Source organism: Echinops telfairi, unplaced genomic scaffold (genome assembly GCF_000313985.2).
Source record: "Echinops telfairi isolate 266 unplaced genomic scaffold, ASM31398v2 ScPeMD7_60;HRSCAF=208, whole genome shotgun sequence".
Lineage (NCBI taxonomy): Eukaryota > Metazoa > Chordata > Mammalia > Afrosoricida > Tenrecidae > Echinops > Echinops telfairi.
In genome coordinates, this window is record NW_022103958.1 from 29357276 (window position 1) to 29384019 (window position 26744).

Consider the following 26744-nt stretch of genomic DNA (forward strand, 5'->3'; position numbering starts at 1 on the left):
GGTGAATGAAGCAATAAGTGACAGATGAATTAATGAATTTAGCAATCATTTTTAAGAAATAGAAATTAATTTTCATAGTTCAAAGACATCCATATTTTTAAAGCAGAATTTACAGTGGGGTTTTCTACGATTGAAATTTTTTATTCTTTATAGTGGACCCAATTTACCTAAGATTTCCTTTCCAGACCGTAATTCATATTTAAAACTAAAGAATGAGCTAATCCTCCTGTGCATTTAGGCAACCTCAGAATCTCCAATTCAAATACTGTCTCATTCGTCCCCTCCTTAAGCTATGCTGTAGTGAAACAAGAAATCACACGTGGTAGCTCAGGCACTGCTGACACATCTGGAAGTACAGATATGATGTCAGGAGAAAACATTTGGCTAGGACCCATAAGATCCCATGTGTGTTAAAACACACAGGGCAATTTTTGTAATGGGAATAGAATAGAAACACTCTGAGATTACATGCTGCTAGAGTCATATTCTGTAAATATATTATTTTAAATGCTTTAAAGCAAAGGCCAAGATGGTATTTCATGTAGAAGGTAAAACCAGACTTATACTTTTGACAAATTTTGTTAGGTTCAAGAATATTGTGCTAGGGTGAATATGGGAATGGTGTTAAGAAAAAATATATATTATATTACTATTATTCCCTACCCACAAAAATCCACAGATTGTCATTTTTTTAAAGCACTTTGGAGAAAGTCCAAGGCGAAACAATGCATTTGTACTTGTTGAAAACAAAACAAAAAAACAAGAAAAAATATTTACAATCGCCCCCTAGAGGGGTCACAGTGAAGGGCTGCGTCACCAGGGTGCAATAAAGCATCAAGGAAACACACAGCATTCCTCTGGTTCCTTGAAGCTTCTTCACCCCCACCTACCCTGACCCCCAGGCGGCTTCTCAATTCAGACTAGACCAGAACATGTACACAGGTATAGAAAGGAACAGACACACAGAATCCAGGAACAGGAGTGGGAATAGTGAGACCCGAAGGGTAGGGGGAAGAGTGGGGGAGGAAAGGAGAAAGGGGGACCGATCGCAATGATCCACACATAACTACACAGCCCTCTGCAGGGGGAGGAGAAACAGAAAACATGGGGGAGGGAGACAGCGGCCAGTGTGAGAGATGCAAATATTAACAATGTACAATCTATCAGGGGCTTATGAGGGGTGGGGGGAGCTGATACCAAGGGCTCAGTCGAAAGTAAATGTCTAGAAAAGAATGAGGGCAACATATGCACAAACGTGCCTGATTCAATTGATGTATGAATTGTGATAAGAATTGTACGAGCCCCAATAAAATGATAAAAAACAAACAACGAAATCTTAACAGACAAAAAAAAAAAAATCACTTCTAGTGCCCGCCTTCCCTCATTTGATCGGAGGCCAAGACTCCACAGAGAAAGCAAAGTGGAGAGGTTTTCCCCTTAATTCTTCCAGTAATTACCTTAAACGTCTGCTTTGCTTTGGCTGTGGACACATAGGCACAGCCGCGAAGACCCTACTGAAACGAGAAGATACGAGGTTCATGAACCGCTCGCTCGCCGTCGTCATTCCACAAAGACACATGCGCATCACCTAAACACGCAAACTGTGATCATTTGTGACAAAATGAGAGAAGACATTAAAAACATAACAAAATATCTACAATGAGAATGGCAATGCCTCCGTGCCGCCACATTCTACAGTGAATGGGGCCTTTTCATGCACGCTAAACGGTACTAAGTGGCCAAGGAGACGCAGGGTCTGAGGACTGTCGACCGAGCAGTTCGCATTTCAAAACACAAACATTAAGGGTTATCTCTCTTCTTGGGTCCCTTGGTCTGTTCCGTATTCAGTTCTTAGTGTAAAAATAAGAGATGAATGTAAAGAAAGAATGTTGCCAGTTAAAGAAACATCAAGTCTGTCTCTCAATTCCTCCTGGGAGACTCTAGAGAACATGGGATTCAGTCCTGGGGAAAACTGTAGCGTAAGTGAAGTTTTCCTTTTCAGTGTAGAACGACTTTGTTGGGCAGCTGGCATGGGGTGGTGGTAGGGAATGGTAATCTTGTTCTCTCTTCCCTGGTACTCAGCTCACTCAGGTTGTGCACTTCCTTTCATATATACATATATATATGATATATATATATGTGGGGATATATATATCTCCCCACAAACAAGCACGTGTGATCGGAGGTGCACATCTGGTTCTGCTGTGGTTTCAAGAATGAGTTTATACTGTGCTTGAATCTCTCAAGGGCCACAATCGCACAGAAGGCAGAGCACTTATCCCAAAGGCAATTTGTTGACGGACAATCAGTCAGAATCAAAGGAAATAAACCACATGCTCTGCCTAAGTAGGAGGCTCCCAAAGTAAAATAACTCCCTCCCCATAGAAAATACGATTATGGCTGTAATTGATCTATTTATTGTCATTGATCTATTTATCCTTAGAAGATAACCTTCTCCTTTAGTCTAGTTGGTATTATGAGTTATCCATCAGCTATATTGACACTGTTTATGAGCAAAGATCTCTCTCGGATGCTTTGTCCCAAGATGCCAATTAAAACTTGGGTTCCTTTGGAATTCTTTCCGTGCTCCTCGGAGAAGTCCATTTTTGTTAGATGGCATTGAGAAAACACAGACGGCAAGGGGAAATCTCCCAGATTAGGGAAGAGCAGCAGTCCAAGTTCTGCTCCTATGAAGGGTCTTAGACACTTGTCACATTCCCTGTACATTGTTTGGGGAAATGGTAGAAGGCAGAAGGGTGTTTTGTAAACAGCACCGTGAGACAGTTTTTGCAGCATATGTAGCACAATCGAAAAGCCTTCTTAGGCAAGGCAGAAGCAGGCCTTTGCCTTAGTTCTATGGATGGGCAGGCTTTGTGACATCAATAAAACTCCTGATTGTTTGCCATATGAGTTTTCATAATTTTTCTATTAACCCAGGACTTGTAAGGTTACTGATTATCAGAAGAAAAGAGCATCCTGGAGTGAGTAACATTTTAATGGCTAACGCATTGATCCCATCACCTCCCGCCATCGAATCAATTTCAACTGATAAAGGACCCTATGAGACAGAATAGAACTGCCCGTTGGGGTTTCCAAGACTTTCAGTCTTAACTCCTGCATCTTTCTTCCACAGAAGGGGTGATGGGTGTGATCTGCTGACATTGCAGTTAGGAGCTCAACGCACAGCCCATATGCCACATCGGTAGATGACGATAAACAAATGTGTTACTCTTTGTCTGATGCGACAGTTTTCGAAAGGCATCTTGGAGACCTCACACCTAATCCCAAAGTGAGAGCAGAGAAATGCAATCAGGCTTGCCCTTTACCCGCTTTCAAATAAGGCTTTCATTAGAGACTATCCAGTTGTCTCTGACCCACTTACACTATGAGGTTGGATATCAGGAAATATATGACCCAAACCCCTTTCAGAATGAATACTGAAGACTTAAGCAAGGTGTCAGGTTCCAGGAACAGGAATAAATTCAGCACTGGATAAACTGGGGAGGGGAGAGTTTTATACTATACGAGGATGTCCCAAATAATTTTCAATCTTTCTCATGGAGGATCTTGTCCACTAGAACTCATCCACATGGCTTCTAGGTTGCATGGGTTCTAGGATGCACAGAAAGCATTTCTCCATATTTGGGGAGTGTGTTAGACAAGATGCAAGTGGGGTGTTGGATGATAAGCACTCAGCAAGAGAAGCTGTTGTGTAAACTCTATGGTGATGGATTAAAAAGATGTAATTGGGAAATGAGCTGTGACTCGCTGCAATGGTTTCTTGTTGGTATTCTTTTCTGGGAAACAGAGAAAATTTCACTGAATAACTTGCTATCTCTGCTCGCCCTGACCACAATAACAGCAAGATTTTCATTATAATGCAAAGACCTGCATCCTATATTCCAAAGCGATATTCAACTCAAACTTGTCTACCTTATTCCTCCTCATTTCTACACAGAGCGTTCCTCCAGGGTGGCATGTGCTTCCAGACCTGGCTGAACAACATGGCAGGAAATAATAGACTCTATTGTAAAAAACTATATAGGGAACCAAGCTTAAATTGACAATCATAATAATAATTGGAACACATAATTCTGGTAAATTGAAATTTAATGTGAATCAGTTGGGAAGGTTTGGTAGTTTAGCCACAAAAGCATCAGCTGAGGTTAGGACTGAGAGGCTATGTTTTCCTGAGGATCAGAAATTGATAATGCACAGTATTAAAAAGTGAAATGCAAAGCAAGGTCTAAAATGATCAAGGCATGCAGAAATGTAACTCATTAATTTTAATTTATGCAAGAGATTAACACTAAATAAAGGAGTCATAGTGTACTATAGTAAATGTTAAAAATGTCACCGGGCTTGATTACATTCGATGCAAATTCAAGATGGCCACATTTGCAAAATATGCTTTCTAATGAGCTGGGCTTCATCTTGTTATGCAACTTAACCCCTTGGGAGAACTACATGCAATTTATAATGATGGATATTTCACAGGTTTATGCTTTCGCTGCTAGAAGATTCATCAATAATTCAAGGACATAACACATTATGTATATTTGTCTCATTTCCTCACTTTTTGCCCCCACTGCACATTTATATCATTAAAAATCATTCACATTTATAGTAGTATACCACACAAAAACCAAAAGTAGTTTTATTGGATGAAGAAGTGAAAAGAAAAATCTTTGAAACTTTTCAATTTCACATTGCTACACCATGTCTATTTTGCTAGTCAAGCCAAATAATCCCTAAATCAAAAGCATAGTGAACACTGCCTTCATTTATGCTACTTAACAAATAAAGCCTCAGAGAGAAATCCTATTGTGCGATTTTAGAAATAGATAGAATCAACGATCACAAATACAACTTCCCTCTAGTTCCTAAATGCTTCCTCCCCGCCCCTACTATCATGATCCAAATTCTACCTGGCAAGTCTGGCTAGACCAGAGGATGTACACTGGTCAGATAGGAACTGCAAACACAGGGAATCCAGGGCAGATGATCCCTTCAGGACCAGTGGTGTGAGTGGCGATACTGGGAGGGTAGAGGGAGAGTGGGTTGGAAAGAGGGAACCAATTACAAGGAATTATATGTGACCTCCTCCCTGGGGGAAGGGCAACAGAAAAATAGGTGAAGGGAGATGTCAGACAGGGCAAGAAATGACAAAATAATAATTTATAAATTATCAAGGGCTCATGAGGAAGCAGGGAGCGGGGAGGGAGGTGAAAAATGAGGACCTAATGCTGGGGGCTTAAGTGGAGAGGAAATGCATTGAGAATGATGAGGGCAATGAATGTACAAATGCACTTACATAATTGATGTATGCACCGATTGTGATAAGAGTTGTATGACCCCCTAATAAAATGATTTTTTAAAATTATCATAATTTAGTGTAGTCCTGGTTTGGCCACTTAATACAATATAATTTAAATAAATTTTCTAATTCTCTATTACTTTCTTTTTCATAGCCATTAAGATAAATAAATTAACCATTTCAACAATGATGATAAAATGAGATCACATATATGTAAATGTGCTTTTAAAAACATATAAAGTAAGATGGATGACAGGTACCAATTAACAAAATTAAAACAACTCATTTAAAAATTATTTGAATATGACATCAAATCCAAATTTAGCTAACTTGATTTCAACAGCATCCGTTTCTTGCTGTGGCAAAAATTTTCAGTGTGCACCTTTTCATAAATCTAAGACCTTGAATAAACATATGCAAAGATAGAAAATATCTTTAGTCCAGAAATATGTTTATACACGAGTCATTTTAAATAGAAAATTATCACTGTAGCTAGTGAAGAACATTCTTTAATTTATTTCATTCCTAGAACCAAAATCATCTCTGAAAGATTTTGAAAGTGGTCAATATATTGAAAAGGCCATCTATCATTGTGTTGAACAATATGAAAACCCTTCTGGTTGGGTTTCTGACTCCTGAAGAGGAGATTGTTGTTGCTTAGTAAGAGTCCTTTTTTTATTTTTGAGAGTCCTGCATACTCTTCTTCTGACTCTCCAACAGAGTGGCTATTAAATTCCAAGTTTTAATGAAGGACACAGGCAGAGAAACAAGAAAATGAGGAGTGAATTTCTAGACCTTGAAAGGTTATGCAACAGTACTCCAAAATGCCACACCGAAAACCTCGTCCCAGTGGGTCTAAAATAGAACAAAGAGCAGGACTGAGTTAGTCTTGTGGACTCTGCAGTGCGGTCTGTGGGGTCAGGTGAAGGCTGCTGTGCTTGCTAGCTCCGAGTGTTAGCTTCTCGGAACCTTGGCGACCATCACGGGGCCTACTTCTCTACTTCCCAACGATGTGCGGCTCAGTAACAGAACCCGAGGACAGCACTTTGAACTGCACTTGACACGCAGTAAGCGAACATTAACTAGTATATGAAGCAATAGAAGCAAAAGGGAAGGGTTAATTTTCTCAAATAATAATTGACTAAAAAAATCAAATTGAGATTTCTCTCAAAATCAGTTAAAATGAAAAACAAGTAAATTCATTCAACTTTGCTATGTGTCTTTTCATGCATACCCTTTGAAATTGAAATTGAAAATTCATGCATATATAAATAAATATGCATACACACAAATATACACACATGAGGTTTATAGAAGTTCAGAAAATCCATGGGGAAAAAAAGATACCAGAATTTTTTACCAACTTTTTGAAGCCATCTCATACAAATGCATATATTTATACCCACTCATGTATGTATATATGTGTTCGTGTGTATAAAGGCCTCACTATAGAAGACATGTATATATCTGTGTGTGTGCAGTGATACATTTAGGGATACATTTCTATCAAAAGCATGAAGTATAACCACACATCCCTTACACAAAACAAGTTTATCTTAATGGCAGGAACATTAAAGAAATACAGAAACTGGCTATGTAGATGTTGGAACTACGCATTTTCTCAATAAGGCCATGGGCTTTTTAAGTATGCCTCCTTAAGTTTAAATAATTTTGAATTGTAGCTAGTCAAAGAAAGTCAATTTATTCTGCATGCAGAATAAAGACCTTGCACACACACAAACACATACACATACACACATACTTGCACACACACACAAGATTGGAGCTGTAACAGAGTCACATGTGAGATGCAGCAACTGAAAGCAGAGGAGAGCATGCTGCTCCAGGCAGAGCAGCCTCAGAATGCCAAGCAGCTCAGGTGGAAGGGAGAGGACTGGGTTTTCTTCACTGTAGCTGCCATGCTCAGTGAGAGGAGTTAAGAGGCACAGTTAGCATGTGCACAGTCCTTTGAGAGACGTGTTACCTAAGAGTAAATCACATCCATGTATCAGGACAGCCTCGGTGAACAAGAATAAATTACAAACAAATGTGAGTTTTTCATGCAGCAAAAATACTACAAAAACAGAATTTTATCATTGGAATGAAAGCAAAGTGTTGAATATATTTCAAATGTTGCTACTTGTTTTGGTTGAATTAGTGCAGTTTTGAGGTAGCTGGGGAAAGAAGGGGACCCTGTCTAAAATGTTTCACTTGCTAAGAACAGCCCTGGACCACTGGAAACAGGGTTGGAGAGTTTACATACATCGGAAATGATGATTTTTTTTTTTACTGGAGAGAAATATGAACAATGACACAAAATAGCTTTGGAATTATAATTGCTGCTCTAATAAATTGCTAAATTCCATGAGGGTTTTATATATCAAGCCCATTTTTAAAAACACTCATTCTTTCAGCCAACTGCTCAGCAATGGCTGCTTCGGCCATGTTTCCTCTAAGGTAAAGGGAGGTTTTAATCTCCATGCTACCTGTATCAAACTCCTATGCATTTTTTACACAGCAGCCTATTTTTCATTACCAAGAAGGGTATGCAATTTGAAACATGCTACTTTTTGCTCACAGTAAATCAATATGTGTCATAAGAGCAGAAAAGAAAGTAATATCGTTCACTATCCTTGCAACTTCCCTTAGAGCAAGTCCCAGAAGACATTGCTAGGTTGCGTTGCTATAGCAACAGAGCCTTAGTGCCTCTCTTAGTAGGATTGTTACAGTGAGTTGATTTTTACCCCACAGGTATAATCCTGAAAGAATTTTTATGGAACGGAAGAAATTATGCAGAATCTGTAACAGTGTGTGTGACCTTTCTATTGATCTGTGATGATTTAATTCCAAAGCAATACAGAGGAGGAGTTTCCATAGTACTTTAAATCCTTTTGTGATTTCCAATTAAATTATTCATTGTCTGTTTTGGGCACTGAGGAATCGCCTGTCTTAAACTATGACAAATACCATTGAACTATTAGACCATTAGCACCGAATCTCGTGTGATTTAGCCCAAGTGTGAAGGTCTGCCACAGAGTGCCTTAAAATAATACCTAGCCACTTTTAAAAATTAAATTGAAAAATGTTGACCACAAATTCCTGGCAATAAGAATGATTTCCTGACCTCTATTAAAAATTCATCAGAAATGACAACAATATATCTTAAAATGTTTAAAGAAAAATAACTCTTATACGTCACTTTGATGGGTTTGGCATGCAGTAAGTGCATAGGAAACATTTTTATTTTTATTCACTATCATAGTGCCAGGTAAATACTATGAACATAGACACTGTTTTTATAGCTGGCATCATTGATTACCTAATTGTCTTTTCTTTTTGTATTTTGTGTTTTTAAAGTAAAAAAGGTCAAAGGAATGCTACACCTGTGCATTAAATCTAAGAGCAGCAGATCCTTTTAAGAGCACTAGCCTTTTAAATAAAATATGTGCACTTAATGGCCATGCTACAGGGGAAGCTGCTTGGAAAAGAATATACTATGGGATGGGGAGACTTGAATTTTGGCTATTATAAACTACCCAGTCACCTTAGTTGGTCTGAGACCTGCAGGGCCCAGAGTTCAAACCTGCTGACCATGAGCAGAAGAGATCTGGTAGCCTAGTAGGTGAGTGATGCATTGGGCGGTGAAGCACAAGGTCAAAAGTTTGAAACCACCAGGCACTTCATAGTGAAGCACTCTCCTTCATGAAAGAGTTAGAGAAGCCTGCATCCGATCCTGCAAGGGAGCTATGTGTCAGAATGGGCTCGATGCTAATGAGTCCATTACTTTTTTGTATTCACTAGACGGTACTTTTGAGTAAGTTCTTCAACCTCTGTGCTTTCCCTTCCTTGTCTGTACAATGGGATAGAACATCGTATTCACTAAAGTGGGATGAGATGTTAAAATGCAGCAACATATGCCACTGTTTACACAGAGCCAAGCAGACGCAAGCACCAATAGCGATAGTTACTAAACCTCATTTAAACTCTTCAAAGTGTTAACGCTTTCTTACAAACATTATCTCTGAACAAGAGCTGGCATTATTCTTTGGATCACACTTTAGTAATCCTAGCTGGGTAATAACAAATTCTAATGAAGTAAACAAATACTTATCATATCAAGTGAGCGCCCAAAGCAAGTAGTTAAAAAAGTCAGTCAGCTCCCCGTCATCATGCCGCTGTCCTCTGGCCCCAAGTCTGATCACCAGAACATCCGAGCACCTTTGTTCGGGGTCAAGGTCACACCCTCATGGATATTGCAACTCCTTGGGGTCCTTTATGTCTCCTATCAGATCATTCCCATGTCACTAAAGAGTGAGTCCAGTCCTAGTGGACTGGGACACTAAAAGGTTATGCTTTAATGATCCATAAGGGGGCGTCTGAGAGGACATGACTCACTGCTGGGATCTGCAAAGAAAAGGGATATGATCCTCTTGATCAGTGGTTCTCAACCTTCCTCCTGCCACGACCCTTCCATGCAGTTCCTCAGGTGGTGGTGACCCCCGACCATAAAACTATTGTCGTTGCTATTTCATCACTGTCATTTTGCTACTGTGATGAATCGGGTGACCCCTGTGAAAGGGTCCTTCGACCGACCCCCAGAGGGGTCACGACCCACAGGTTGAGAACCGCTGCTCTAGATCATGTAGGTTCATGTTTGCCTGTTTGCATGTCCACACAGGAGGAGTAGAACCTAAACAAAATGAGAGCGTTCCCAAAAACAGATCAAATATTAAAGGAAGAGACGAAAAGGTGAACGCTTCATCCAAAGAAAACCATGCGAGCCATCCACTAGCAAGTCCGCAGGGCCAGAGGAGCACCAGGGCGCTAAACAACCTCCCTGCCCGTGTACAAAAGATCGAAGGCTTAGAAGAGTCCACTAATCCATCTGACAACTTGTAGAAGACCTTTTATTTCGTCTCCATTTTGCAAGTGTCTAGTTGCAGGCTTCTCCTTTTAAAGCAGGCATATATTTAAAATCGCATAAACACATGAGAACAGAAAAGCCAAATTTCTCAAGATGCTATGCCCTCAGCACACAAACAAAAAATCCAAAGCTATTTTCCATTACTCTTGTATTCTTTAAGCCGTAATCATAATTACATATGTATATCTTATACATCGATATTTTTACAGTATAAACATTTCAAAGTTTGTTTATTCCTTTTCACATTACTCCTTAAGCGTGGCCTCTCAGAAATGCATACACATTGTCATAATTATTATTTTTAGTATCGGAATGGTTATCTAGCATATAATGTTGATATCAATTTGTTGTACAGTAAATATCTTCCTACCCATAGTTAATTGTTTTTCTTTTATAGTGGGGGTTTTAAAAGTTTAGTACACATCACAATCAGTTGGAGGGCTTATTAAAACACAGCTGACTGGTTCCCTAAGCCTGGAGTTTCTAATTCAGTAGGACTGATTCATAAGGCAAAAGAATTTGCAAGTCTAGTAGGTTCTCAGCGGATGCTGATGCTGCTCATCTGGGGACCACATTTTAAACATGAATGTGGGATTATTTACATAGGATACAGCCATCAATTTGACATTGAAAAATCAAATACAGGGAGTCCTGGGTATGCAAGCAAGACCCATTCTTAAGTGTGTATTTAAGTCAAATTTGTAGATAAGTAGAAACAGGTGCACATGGTTGCGCCTTACTTTAGTGCAAGAAAGGTGCCCTGGTGGTGTAGTGGGTTGTGTCTTGTGCTGCTAACTACAAGGTCAACAGTTCAAATCCACCAGCCACCCATCGGGAGGAAGATGAGGTGTTATGTTCCTTTAAACATGAATAGCCTTGGAAATCCAAAGGGGCAGTGCTACTCTATTGCATAGCGTATGAATCAGAATTGACTTAAGGCCTGGGAACTTGGCATGGTGGTGGTGGATTGTTTTTCACTGGTAGAAAAGGCTGGTAGCTTTTTACAGAGTTTTAAACCATTCATTCTTGTGCTAAAAATTCACACAATACATATTTGTATACGTAAGAATCAACCGGTGATCTATAAGAATCACTTTGCATCCAAACCAAACTCACTACCATCAAATCACTTCTAATTCCAACACATATCGGCCTTGTGGGACAGGGGAGGACGATGCCTGAATTGTGAGGACGGGGTGGACCAGGCAGCATTTTGCTCTGTTGTTCATAGCATCACGATGAATCTGGACGGACGTGTACAGTCAGAGCACACAGTTCATTCACACCACCGCACTGTACAGGAGGAGAAAGCCTCATCCAGCTGCCTGGAAGTGGTTGGTGGTTTCAAGGGGCACAGTGTGAACTCAGCAGCCCCACTCATAACCACGAGGCCACCTGAACCACCTCGGGATCTTGCTACCATGGATTCTGATTCCATATAGCGGGGCCAGAAATGCCAATCTTCAGACGGCAGTGGGGAGAATCCAATGGAAGGATGCCATTTGAAGGCCTGGCAATTCACTGAATTGAAAGCAGCACCCGCAGCAAGTGAAGATGATGCTGATGAACAACTTGTTTTCTGTAGGAGGTGGTCAACTCTTTCAAGGTGAAGGCAAATGTTCATGACACTAAAGGGCAAGTATGTGTTGTCAATGAGTCGGGAGTGCGTAAGTCGAGGTTAGCAACTGGGAGCTGCCTGTGGTATAGTCATTTTGAAGACATGTAATCGAGTGTTCTCAAGGCCCTCCCTCAAAGCTTCTCTGGATGTGTAGCCCAAACTGATTTCCTGATACTTCAGCCCCAAACCAAACAAAACTCATTCCAATTGGCACCAAGTTGATCCTGCCTCACAATGTCGGAGTGTGTTTGAGCTGTAGGCTGTCCAACCCTATAACTCTTTACAGAAACAGATAGTCTCCTCTTCCTCCCTCAGAGGGCCGGGTGGATGTTAACCACCAGTTTTGGGGTTAGCAGTCCAATGTTTCACCCACTAAACCACCTGGGTTCCTTATAACCCCAAAAGGTACCCACTAACCCAATGCTCCTTTGAAACAAGGATGGTGAGACATGTTCTCCATACTTCGGGCACACTGTCAGGAGAGACCAGACCCTAGAGAAGGACATCGTGCTTCGTGAGGTGGAGGGGCAGCAACAACGAGTTCACACATCACAATTGTGAGGTTGGCACCAGACTGGGCAGTGTTTTGTTCGGTTGTACGAGTTGGAACCACTACGAGCCAGAACCGACTAGACAGCACTGAACAGCAACACCAATCAAATGGACAGAAGAACAATAGAAAAATGGATATCTCCTCTCTCAAGATCAAGACGAGTCCTGAGCTCCACTATTTATACGTTAAAGATATTTATACTTGTAACAGTAATAGCCGTATCTCTGTGATGGCAGAAACTGGCAACAAGTGTATCATAATAATCCAGATTCAATAAGCACTGAAAGCATAGATAAACTATGTATACCTTAGAGGAGGGTACATTTGTACATACACAACACAGATACATATTAGCCACAGTTAGCTTGCTGGTCAATAATTATGAAACGAATGAAGTATTTTTATAAATTAGAAACAAGAAAATTCTCATTTTTGCCAGAGATCATCACGATGTCTGCCTGCAAACCACAGTCATAAACCTCAGAGGTTTTCCTTCATACTCAATAATGATGTATGTTTTATGGAGATTAATTTGCCACCTGTAAATGGAGATATCTACACACATACACACACGTCTACACAAATGTACTGAAGCACCTTTGTACATCAAATTAGATAGCGATATATGGGAACTGTACATTTTGGTTTATAGAAATCTACAGAAACTCTATGCTTAACAAAGCAATTCTCAGCAGTAAATATCTCTGTGGCTCTTGTTCTGACATCTGCACACAGTCTTGTAGGTCTCATTCTTCTTTGTCCTTATTGTGCCCGTGGGAATTTATCTAGAGAACAGTGGCTTATGCGTGGGATTATAGCAAACCCATGCATGAGTGCAGGAAATACACCTCGGAAAGTGGTCAGCAGTGGCTTACCTGGAGAAGGTTCCATCAAGAGACAATGTGTGAATTATATACTTAATAAGAAATGTATACATCGATGACTTTTTATAGACCCTTGACATCTAAGTCAGTTTTGGATGGTGTGTCATCGTTAAGCAAGAGCAACAGCTTTACACGACCTTCAATCACTAGTTCAGAGTGTGTCAGTGGAGAAAGCCGTTCAGCACTAAACGATTGCCTGGCAATGATGGTTTGAACATAACCAGAGGCGTACCTGAAAACAGGCCTGACCATCTTCTTCTGAAGGCACACGGCCATGGAAGCACTGTGAAGTGCAACCCTCCTCTGCACAGACAGCGTTTCCATGAGTTGAGAGAGTCAATGGCAACTCGGAACAATTACAATAAATTGTTGTTTGCATTGAGCAAGTTCACTCTGCTATATGTGGTAGTTTTATAATCTGTTGTCAATTTGAGAGGATTATGAGTGAAGGGGTGGAATCTTGCCTGTCAATCAGGTCGCAGCTTGATGGCCTCATTTAGAGGCACTAGGAGATAAACAGCTTGCTGGAGGCAGGACACGCTCACTCCCTGGGAGACATTGCAGCTGACTAGACACAAGGAACGACCTAGTGCCCTGTGCTGGTGGAGCCACGTGGAGAACCCTGCCAGCGCTGAGATGCCTGCAACCCTACTGGATCCACAAGACTTCCCACCCACGGGTCTGTGATCTTCCTGAATTCAGTGTCATTTTGTACGTGAAGAGGACTTTATAGATTGGTATCAGACATATGGGCTAATATCAGACTGATGGACTTGACATGGACTAGGCTGGGAGGTTTCCTCAATTTTCAGTTGCTCTTGTATACACATACTCTTTCTTCTACACATGAGTGTCTGTGAATTTGTTTCTCTAGTCTACCCAGACTAACACATCATATGAAGACAGTATGTATATTTTATAGCATAATGCAAGCAAGTCAAGACCGCCTACATTTGGGAGCTTCAAGAAAGATATGCCACAGCTTAACATATGTTGATGTTATGCAAACTTATGAAACATATACAACTTTGACAAAAACACAATGAAGCAATTCTCCCTTTCCTGTGTTTGAAATCATGACAGCAGATGTTCATTCACTAAACTGGGTAACCCCCCCCCAAAATTAATTTAAAATATTACCAGGTACAACTGGATGACCATTTGAAAACTCAATACTGAGGGTTTTAGGTTTCATGTTTTCTTTTAATTAACAATTGCCAATTCCTTACAATGAGTTGAAACAGAATGACAGTCGATGAAATACAGTCCTTGCAACTGACTGAGAAAAAGTGCTAAGCAGAACGTGCACACATCACTGAGACATTTCAGGTCACCATTCAATGTAGAATGGAGGACATAAGGAAAATAGGTATGGTGCAAGACACGTGTGGCCCGCCTATGAAATGCTGATTCCTAAACACACAGAATGGCAGCATACAGGCCACCGAGAACACCAGAGACAGGAAGAGGGCCATTTTAGAATCATTTTTGCACCATCTGGATGAAGCTGGATACCTGAGCAGGTAGATGACAAGAGTTTCAAGAATATATTATGGATTCAATGATACATTAATGGATGTCGTCTTTTTTGACAGGTATTTTTGATTTCCAATTTAAGAGGTGATTAGAAAATAATTTCCTAATTAAAAGTTAATTTTAAAAATGTGTGTGAAATATTTTTGCAAATGAATATTATCAATATTATGTGGCCAGGGCAAATATTAAGAAAACAAAGTGAAGTTATTTAAAACTTATTGGTACAATCTGTGAATAACCCCACCACAGTTAACTCCCTTAGTGCAGGCTTACCTGGCATATCAGAAATATAAAACTGAGTTCACATGATATATTCAGATGCATTTACCGAAATTAAATTTTAATTCTATCACTGAGACATTTGATGATGATTTCTCCATAACTCAAAGCTCATTTCTATAAACAGCAACATACAAATCCAAACCTAACTCATTTCCATCAAGTCAATGCTGCCTCACAGCAATCCCCTGTGAGTTTCCAAGACCATAACTGTCGATGGAAGGAGAAAGCCAGCCTTTCTCCTGCAGAGCTGCAAGGTTTTCAAACTGCTAACCATGCAGATCACAGGCCACCGAGTAACCACCACACCACCAGGACTCCTAGTATATGAATAGGTTTCATGAAAGCAAAATCCATTTCCATTTAAAAAGAAACAAGATGCACCATATACGTTAAATACTACATGAATTTACATATGCATAAATGTAAGTATTAATTTATTTTGGTTTACAAGTGACTAAATACAGAAGACCAGAATACACATACACTCACACACACACACACCAGGGGGAGCTTCGAAAATTTGTGGGAAATTTAGATTTTCTTTTAATTCCATTTTTTCCACAAACTTTTTGGATTTCCCTTTTTTATGTATTTTGCCTAAAATATTAGGTAAACTGACTTTTAATTATGAATTCTAAGATATTAATCATGGGAGGTATTATATAAGGCATTCATTGTTCACATAAATAAACCTAGTTTTGATTCAAAGAGCTAATGTTCTAAAAGAAGTCAAGTCTCGATTGATAAAGTCAACATGGTAAAATCTAAAAATCTGTGGAGATGCTAAATCACTATTTAACGTGCAAAGTGAAAACTAGTAGCTTCATTAAAACAAAATGTACATTTTCCTTGCAATAAAAAAAAAACACAACAGAATAATGAGCCATAACTCAGGTATCTGTCTTTTCCTCATGAGCTCATTCACCCAAATTTGTTCTTAAACCCATAGTGATAAGTTATTACATTATAGTTAATATTCCTTTAGTTGTAATTTCAAAGCAGAATAGCAATTATTACCTGAAAATTAAAACAAAAAAAGTTAGTAACATTTGAATAAAATGACGTTAGAATACAAAATTGATATCATTACAAAGAATCATAATATTTTCTTCAGAAACACATTATAAAGCCTTATAAAAAAAGTTTACATGAATAAGATTCAATGAAAAAAATGAAACCAAGGAGACTTTACACTGACAACATTTCCACTGGATTACCATTAAGAGTTATATGAACTACTTGTACGAGTTGTACATGTTCAAGTTGTTCTTTTCTACAAAGTAACGAGCAAGATTTTCAAAAATCATAACCTCTGCCCTTTAGCAATTCACTAAGAAATAAGGCAGAAAACATTTATACTTAGTAACTGGAAACTTTAGGGAATCAAGTTTATGTTTTTAGTAAAGTGCTGTTTTCTCACTAAGAAAATAATAATTCCTGGTATTAGCAAAGCGCCAGAACCTGATTTTGAGAGACTGAGATCTCTGGATATTTAGCAAAGCAGATCACAAATGAAAGGCCTTCAATGTTAATCCACTGAGTCACCGATTACTGTCTACACCGGCTCACCAGATCGAGTCGGGGCAGAAATTAGGACCATTGGAAAGTGGACTGAGACTACCAAAAGTGTAGGTAGGTTACATTCGCTTACTCTAATTCAGACAGAAGTCAGGAGTTACAATTTTCATTTAAATTATTCTGTCTGAATTTTCATTCTCTATCCCTAAACCATAACCAGATTTCTTAGCAAAAAAAACACCCCACATTCAAGCAATTTCAATGGTACTCAACACTCCAAACCCACTGCCACTGAGTTGATGCTTATTCATAACAACCCTCAGGACAGGGTTGAACTACCCCTGTGGGTTTCTGTAACTCTTTCCAAGAGTAGGAAACTTTGTCTTTCTCTCCCAAGGAGTGATTGGTAGGGATTAACCACCTGGTGGTTAGCAGCCCAACAGGTAACCACTACTACACAACGGCTTCCAAAATAGTACTCAGGCATCAAGTGAATGATTTTTCCAAAACGGGAGTTATGGAAGTCTACCCACCAGTCACCCACTGCCATTGTGTCCATAGTCCAGAGTAGAGCAGAACTGCTCCATAGCACTCCCAAGAATCTAAATCTCGATGGATCTGATCACCTCATCTTGCTCCCTTGGAGTAGCTGCTGGTGGGTATGAACCACTGACCACATGGTTGACAGCCCAGTGCTTAACCCGTGGCATGGCACCACTGTGCTCTTTTGGCCACAGCACACAGTCCTTCTTTTCTCCACTGGAAGATTTTAGTTCCTTTCTTCTACCATGTTTCCCCTAAAGTAAGACACCCCCCGAAAATAAGACCTACTTACAGTTTTGCCTCTCACTGAAATATAAGGGATCCCAGAAAAAATAAGACCTCCCCAAACATAAGGCCTCCCCGATAATAAGGCCTCCCAAAGCTACCGTAACTCTGGACTCTGGACCATAGTGTTGCAGCTGGAGCAGACAGGAAGTGCAAGTAAATGTACCATAGATTATGAGTAAATGTACCATAGATTGTTGCACATGGAAATAATGGTAGTAACAAGAAATTCTTGATACTGTAGGATTCAGTTTGTCTGGTTATGCTGGTTTGTGATGACAACTACTACCATACCGTATACAGGTAATACATTTCCCTTTTCTTGGTTCAACAATAAATGTGTACCGTATTCTTTTTTATGGAAAAATAAGATATCCCCTGAAAATAAGACCTAGCACATCTTTGGGAGCAAAAATTAAGATAAGACACTGTCTTATTTTTGGGGAAATAGGATATTTGGCCCCCATGCTACCTTTGTGAGTTCATGTATCAATGAATATGGAAAAAGAGACTCTTTCGTTTACTTAGGCCTTTACCACAGATTGTACATATGATACTCTAAAGGAATATTCACATCTTGCACCTTTCATTCGATTGCAAGCCCCACAAGGGAAGATCCCGCTTACTTACCTGTCATATTTCCCTACAGCCCACATCTCAAGTCCTGAATATTCTCACGGCGAACAAGACATCAAGTGAAAAAGAAAACGTTTACCCTGATGAAGAGGATCTTTTCTCCCACTCGGTATCTTCCTTGGGAGAGCCGCTCAACACAGAACTTGTTTGGGCACTTGCAGGGCGGGTCTTCAGAAATTCGTTTCACCTGAAGTAGAAGAGGCATCAAGTTCACAAGTCTCATTTAAAGCAATTTTTTTTTTACTGGATTCAACATACCTTGTAGATGAGTAATGCTTTTAAATTTGTTCCATACTGGACTATGGGCAGAGATACAAACAAAGAAATATCATATTAAACAACGACTCAGTCAATGAAATGGTTTGCTCCATAATGGATTATGGGGTTAGCAGAAAACTAAGCAGCGTTTCATTGAGCTGTGCATGGGGTCGGGTAAATGCAACGAGCAACAACATAAAGGTCAATTCCTGAAGGTATTTTCTGAAGTCCAGTCATTGTCACTAAGGCCTAAGCTGGATGTTGAGGATGATGGTGATGCTGATGATGATGAAGAAATCAATGGACAGTCTGGGAATGATAAATTAGGCTCATTCATTTTTTAGGATGAAAGAGATCAGGTACATCAGTTTGCCACAATAACTGAAAACTAGAGTAGAATGTATGTTAAATATTTATAAAAGCTGAGTATGTTAACATAAGATTACATATTTCTAGAGTATAATTTTAATTGTATTAATTGACCCACTTTCTTTTTTTTAATAATCGTTTTATTATCACAATCCATACATACAGCATTGTGTAAAGCACATTTGTACATTCATTGCCCTCACCATTCTCAAAACATGCTCTCCACTTAAGCTCCTGGGCTTAGGTCCTCATTTTTTCCCCTCCTACCCTGCTCCCCACTCCCTTATGAACCCTTGATAATTTATAAATTATTATTTTGCCATATCTTGCCCTGTCCAACATCTCCCTTCACCCACTTTTCTGTTGTCCATCCCCCAGGGAGGAGGTCACATGTAGATCCTTGTAATCGGTGCCCCCTTTCCAACCCATTCTCCCTCTATGTTCTCAGTATCGCCACTCACACCACTGGTGCTGAAGGGATCATCCGCCCTGGATTCCCTGTATTTTCAGTTCCTATCTGTACCAGTGTACATCCTCTGGTCTAGCCAGACTTGCAAGGTAGAATTCGGATCATGATAGTGCGGGTGGGGAGGAAGCATTTAGGAGCTAGAGGAAAGTTATATTTTTCATCATTGCTACATCACATTCTGACTGGCTTGTCTCCTCCCCGAGACCCCTCTGCAAGGGGATCTCCAGTGGCCTACTAATGGGCTTTGGGTCTCCACTCCGCACTCCCCCCATCATTCACTATGGTAAGATTTTTTTGTTCTGATGATGCCTTATAGCTAATCCCTTCGACCCACTTTCAAGATAAATGAAAATTAAATAAATTGTTTCTTAAATGAGACTATTGTTTCATTTGGGTTTGATCTCTAAGTTTTCCTCAATGAAACCAGCTCTAATTCACCCAGACTCACCCATAAACTCAATTCTATTTCATCTATTTCAAGCTACCAAATGATACTTACAGGATCATATTTTTTGAATTCTATGTGAATTTTATGAACACCATGATGTATGTCAGATTTTTATCTATTATACATTATTTCCACTGTCTAAAAATTATATAAACTAGATGAGATGCTCACATTATTTATAAGTAGTTGTAATTACTAAAAGACAATGTATGACTCCCTGGTTTTAAGAATATATTTGATATTTATGTTGTTCTTGTTTGGGAACCTGCCTGTCTCAGACCTGCCCTTAATCCGATTAACCAAACAATTCAACACAATGAGTTCCTGTGTGGTGAGAAAAGGTTTCCTTGGAGGGTCAAGAAAGTTCTGATTAAAGTTCTACCTGCAACCAAGAGGCTGACAGCACAACATTTCAATTCTGAAGACCTTCACCTGAATTTTCTCATGTAAGTTCTCTCTTCTACAAAGTTATCATGGTGCTTGGGGTTCTGTCATCAACTCTCAGTCATTCTTTCAAATAATTAAATGCTTGCCTCTACCTTTCTACTAAGCAAACACTGTGACAGTTGCAAAACTCTCTGACACGTTAGTATAAATGAAGTAAAAACTTTGCTTTCTCTAGAGTAAGAAAAATATTCCAGGACATAGAAAATCCAGAGAGAGTAGAGAAATCGCGAAGCCCAATTTATTTTAATAAGAATAAAAATGTGCTTCGCTGAAGACCAATATAAAAGAAGCAGGCATATTTCTGATGAAGGGAATGAATCAACTTGAGAATACACCTTTCCATTAGTGCCGTCTGCCATTTCTAATTCTGCCAACATACCAGCAATGAAGCAAAGCCACTTCAATGGAGTGGCTTCTGATGCTGAGGGACCCCGCAGGACAGAGTAGAACTGCCCCTTGGGTGATAAGGGCCGCGATTCTGAGACTGTGAAGCTGCACAAGAGAAGACAGCTTCCCCTTTCTCCTGTAGAGCAGACGGTGGGTTGGAACTGCTGACCTCGAGGTGAGCCCCACATAGAAACCACTAAGCTTAAATGCTTGGTATATATTTTTGTCATAAGTTTTTATACCTCAGTTACTGCTTCACCTTCATGCTGCTTTGTTATACTGTGAGTTCCTTAATACTTTTGTGAGCTGTGGGACATACGGCGTCCACATCCCTTTTCAAGGTCTGGAGCTCAGTAGGAAGCTGTTCTCACACTCTCAGTTTGGGCTGCCATTTGGTAGAGGGCATTTGGTAGAGGGCAGGTGCATCTGTAGAAACCGCCCTTCTCCCACCAACCTGGGCACCAGAAACCCCCGTAACAAAAATGTATCACTAACTGTATTGTTCAAATCTTATTCAGAATGCCTTCCATCACGGAAAACATGTGATCTCCACAGAAGACGCAAAGCAGCAATTTGGTCTTCAAAGCATTAAGGACTGAAATGGAATTTAGTAACATTTTAAAATCCTTGAAATAGCGTCATGCCTTCATTGCATATACTATGTGTTGAACAAATACACATTAAACAAATAAATAGATGAACAAAACAAAATCAAGGTCCTAGACAGGCCACAGGAGGAAATGGATGGAACAAAATAAACACTGTGCAACGAACTGCAGAGACGCTTCCATGTAAGGGCAAGGCCATTGCTGACCATCATTAGGCTGGTGATTAGGCCCAGGACTCTGGGGTCAGAGGTTGGCCAGCTCATTATACATGCATCATAAGTACTAATGGGGATTTTTCCCGAGAGATTTTTTGAAGGGAATGGTTTTTAATAGAATGGTGACAATGAAAGAACAAGAGATGCCGTCGAAGAGGCTGTACAATAGAACAAGAAGTATAAAAGGTGAGTAATAGAAGCATCATTTCCTTCCATAAAGGAGAACCCCAATTGAGGGTAGAGGAATGGCATTTACAAGCTCAATGAGCATCTGTGGGCGCTGTTCTCAGTATTTCCCTCTGTGCACATCTCTTCCTATATAATTTTATAAAATGTGTATGTGACTAGATGACCATTTTATTCATCATTTCTCCACATAGTGTCATTTTCCTGACCACTGTAATGTGAGCTTTCCTAAGAACAACCCGGAGAGAAGACAAGAAGGGAGGGTTAGGGGGGACATAGTTCCTGAGATTGGGAAGAAAACCAGACAAGCAAAAGACCTGTTGAAGGACCACACTGGGCGCAGGTTGGCTGCCCTGCTGTAAGTGGGCTCTCCGTAAGAAACAAGTATATGTAGAAGGTAGTTCTTTCTCTCCGTGCTTTCAAGAGGAATGTGAAAATCGAGGGTCTTCTACAGTGTGTGAGAAATGGAGGCAGCAAGGGACGGGCGCAGACCACCCTGTGGGCAGTGGGAATCTATTGTGCAGCAAACACTGACCGAGGGCGACATGTGACTTCTCATATTACCCTGGGATAAGGCAGTCTGGCAGGTGTGCCGGCTTTCTACTTTTGTGCCCGGAACTCAGCCAGCTTTCTGCTGAAATGGGATTTCAAGGGGAGCCTGATTGCTCAGAATTACACTATCTCTCATCCCTCAGACTGAGGAAGTTGAGGCAGAAGAATAAAGTAAAGAATCATTTCTTAGAATTGTAATAAACTCATTGTGTGGGAACTAGCTCCCCGTGAGGGATGACAAACAGAGAGCTAAACCTGACCCCACAGTTGAATCACTGTATCAGGACATCTGGAGAATAAATTATTCTGAATAGTCTCCACTGTGGGCTTCTTGTGTGAGTGGGAGTGCATTTTGTGATATCTTGATTAAAGAAGGTGGGATACATTATTCACATAAAAGGTCACTTTTTGTCCCCTTATTTATTTACTTTTTTTTTTTTTTGCCATTCCCAAAAGTATCAAATACAGAAACGTGAGGAAACATTGGAGGCTTCAGAACTGACAGTTATTGTTGAAACCATTCACTGGGTCATGCTATCTTCACAGGGGTCTCTTGTGGCCTGCTCTTTTCTCGTTCACTTTTCTTGTCTTGTGTATTGTTCCTCCCCTCTTTCCGCTTTTATTTTTTTAAAGATAATCACTTGGTCAGAGGATAGATAGTATTATTGATAAGATTGAGAAAATTTTCATATAAGCTTTATTTTGTCTACCTATTTTAAAGCACATATTTGGGTGCATACATTTCCACTCCCATCCAGTATATGGGCCTCACATGCAGTGAAGCTTGTTGCCATAGGAACTACTTCTTTCTTCTGTTAGATATATGAATCTTTGATTTAAACCATTAGTGAGGCCCATGTTACTTTTCATTTTGCTCCACTGTTCCTGAAATAAAGCATTTCAGTGGGAAACGATCAATTAAACAATGCAAATATTTCAGGGTTTTCCACAAAGTAGAAAGGAGGGGGCTGGAAGAGATGTTAGTGGTCAAAGAAGTTTACAAAATTCCAGATTAAACAAGCTCTTAGGAAACCCTTCCTATTCCAGGGTGCCTTGCTGCACTCTAAGTTGGCGCTATAGCCAATTATATTCCTCAAGCAAAGCTAACCATAGAACCCTTTTCCTCGTGGAGTATTTGATTAAGCATCCTTTCAAAATGTGTTTAGAGAAACATAGGTTTCTAGCAGGAGATATATATCTCTCTCTATATATATATATCCTCTCTCTCTATATATATATATATATATATATTACATTCATTTAGGGAGCCTCGGAGGCACTCTTGGCTCAGCATTAAACTAGCCTTGTGGTTGGTGGTTCAAACTCACCAGCTATCTGTTCTCATAAAGATTCACACTCTCAGACTCTATATATAGGGTTACCACGGTTCAGAATTAATTTTTGTTTGTTTTCAACTACATTTTAGCTATAATATGCACAGATGTTTAAATTAGCAAACTTTGGTAAATGTTAGAGAAAGTTTCCAGCTTTTTTGAAATTGAATTTGACACCTTTCATTGTTGTCGGTGGAGAAACAACTTCGAGTGGGAGCAAGCACCTTTGGAGCGACTGTCTTGACATTTCATGGTCTCATTTCTTCCAACATGGAGCATTGGTAAAACTGCTGCATAATCCCTTCTGTGTTTGTTTCATCATCTCTTCTCCCCTTCCCGTTTCCTTCTCAAGAACGAGGGAAGACCAGGTCAGGTAAAGTCAGAGAGCCACTTCAGCTAGTGTGCCCAGGCTTATGCAAACGGCTTCCAGTGAGAGACATTTCCCTCTGCTGTAGTGGTTGTGTGTTGGGCTGTAATCAGGAAGGTCTGCAATGGAAAGCACCCGCTGCTCTTTGGAGAAAGATGGGGCTTTCTCCTCCCCTATAAAGAGTTACAGTCTAAAAGCCTCACAGGGATGGTTCCGCCCTGTCCTATAGACTTGCTATGAGTAGACAACGACTCAATTGCAGTGAATTTGGTTTGTTTGCTTTTCAGCACAGCAACTGGGAAAAAATAAGCACATGTGTTTCTCAGGCACATGCCTTCCTTCGATGAGTAGAAACAAGGGGAAAGATTTTTCAAGTTAATTACCCAGGCTGATTATTTATACAACCAACACAGTGCTAGTTCGATATCGATAAAATATGGTCCTGTCTTTGAGACCAAGTTCCCCCCCTCAAGGAAAACAGACATCTCATACAAAAGAGAAAGAACTCGTTCCTGATGAGAACATGTTCAAGAAAGTGAACGGATACGATAGTTGAGAAGAAAAGGAATAAAAACATATTGCAACAGCCAGAGAGAAATACACTCATTAGCGAAAGATATAAGGGACAGCTTTCCCTGAAGTCAGTCTACTCCGCAAAATGTAATTGTGAAAAAGAGTAAACTGTGCTCAGTCACGTACAGAGAATGCATCATGACCTCTTACTAGAATTTTCTGGCTGGTGGAAAAGGTTAGGGCCCGAGTCTGCTGGATGATCTGTCGGAGGTTTCAACCCCCCCAGAAGTCCCTCAGAAGAATGCCGCTTGATGTCTCTCAACCATCCACTGCTGCAAACCCTCCGGAGCACAGTTCTCCCGACACGCATTCAGAAGTGTGCGCGCCGCACGCTACTGCGATGCTTGTGTCAGCTCAATAGCAACTGGTATACTGGTTGGATCTACTATCAATACAACATAATCCTCAATTTCCTTACAAAATAAAATGATAATCAAAATGAGTTCATGATCCCGAAACAGTCAAATCCTCCCAGATGGCATCCGATTAAAATGCCCGGCCTAGTCTTTCCATTTTGCATGGACTGAACAGTTATCCAAACAAAAAACGAATTAAACTAAGCTACCTTGATAAAGTAAAGTTTAATTGTTTCTGTCCTTCACAGCTATCAGGGCTCTCAGTCAGGCAGCAAATAGAAATCCCTTCAGGCCATCTGAGCGATTAGAGCCAAGAACGGGCCGCTCTGCTCTGCCAGTGGGGCTGCTCTGAGTTGAAACTGGTCGATGGAGCCTAACAAGGCTGCCTTGTAGGTGAGAGAGTCATGTGGAGGACAGCAGAAAATGAGGGACTCCTCTCTCCATCCATCGATCAGCCATTTTCTAAGCAACTTTCAGCTCAAACTTGGCAGAAAGAAGCCCCTTTCAGACCACAGCTGGCCTTGTGGGCGGTGCCGACGTTGAAAGTATCGTGTCTGTGAGATATACTTCAATCTAGTGGCTCTGCTGTTGCCATTTTCTACAAAATTCATGTACAACTCTAACTCCATAAGTGAAAATATATACAACTAATATGCCAGTCACCCATGGCTTCCTCTTATATTATTGCTATTAGTAGTATTTATGCTTGTATTCAAAGGTAAATTGACATGTATGTGGTGTTTGAGAGAGTGTCAAAAATTCGTGGAAAAAAATCCCTTATCACTTAATTAAATTTTTCCCACAAACGGGTTGAAGCCCCTGGTAAACATGAAAAAAATCAAGTTTAACAACCAAGAACTCCTTAACAGACACAGAGAGAACCTGAGACCTGGGTGTTGGGGGAACCCCCAGCATTATTCCTAGTAAAACAGTGGTTATCAGTTTATATGTAAAATATTTCCTAATCTGTAAACTTCTGATTTAATGACTCTGCTGAACAGAGAGCCTGGGGGCTCGGAGAGTTGGATCCACGGGGTTGGAGGCTTACGTTCTTTCCCCCCATGCTTCCCCTCGGCAGGTAACTGACCTTCCAGACTTCAGGCCCCTTAGTAAGATACCAGTACTTGAAAAGTAATTATGCACCTGCCCATCGGGGCAGTGAGTAGAGGACCATTACCTTCTGTGCAAAATGCTTGCTTTCCTTCTCTGAGAGAAAGATCTTCTACCTCACACTTCTTATCAATGAAACGAGGAGCCTGGAACCAATATCAGCAAAGCTTAAATATTTTCAAATGCAATTGTCAGGAAGTCGCTTTGCTCACCTGAAAAATCAGATGCTACTAGGCATAATTAAATGATACTTGATTTAAAAACAAAATGATACAAGCAAACGTATTCATAGCAATGGGATTGATTCTGAATCATAGAAACCTTACAGGGCAGAGTAGAACTGCCCATGTGGGTCTCTGAGGCTATAAAGTTTTCTGGGAGTAGACAGCCTCACAGTTCTCCTGTGCAGTGGCTGGTGGTTTCGAACTGCTGACTTTGAAATTAGCAGCCCCACTTGTAACCTACTATGCTACCAAGGCTCTTTGTCGGGTTTACATCTCAAAATGCAAACTTGTGCTATCAAAGGGTTTAAAACTCAATTTTAGTAAAGTTAAAATAGATAAATGTTAGATAATGCAAGGATGGGCAGAATAAATTCTGTAGCTCAGAAATTAGTACTAATTGCTGATAAGGTGTCTGAGACATTTTACTTACGGCATCATCCAGTAAGTTTCCTGTACTCTTTTTCCCGGAAGATTTTGATGAAGGAGAGGGTGAAGGGGAAGGAGTGGAAAGTGTTTCTTCTTGTTCAATCTCTTTTTCCAATTTTATCAAACCAGGAGGCTCCACGCCATACCTTTGAAAACATACCAGATGAAAACCATATGTATTACATATAATGATGCAGAGACCATATGTTACATTTGATTATGAATATGCTGGAAGTAAAGTGCTCACCATTAAATAAATACTGACTTTTTCTGGCATTGAAACAGTATGCTATTACACAGGCAATCTTCTAAGCGGGGG

General features: G+C 40.1%; 1 protein-coding gene across 2 annotated transcripts in view; it reads right to left on the minus strand.

Moving 5' to 3' along the window:
* GAS2 (growth arrest specific 2) overlaps positions 1-26744 on the minus strand; it is a 139458-nt gene that overhangs the window by 38444 nt on the left and 74270 nt on the right. The window contains exons 6-8 of one of the 2 annotated variants that reach the window (XM_045291146.1): positions 26430-26571; positions 18176-18283; positions 1458-1511 (exon numbers count right to left, since the gene is read on the minus strand). In XM_045291146.1, the coding sequence (XP_045147081.1) occupies positions 1458-1511; positions 18176-18283; positions 26430-26571 (304 nt within the window). The remainder of the gene's footprint in view (positions 1-1457; positions 1512-18175; positions 18284-26429; positions 26572-26744) is intronic. The other variant, XM_004711636.2, reaches the window with a different exon arrangement.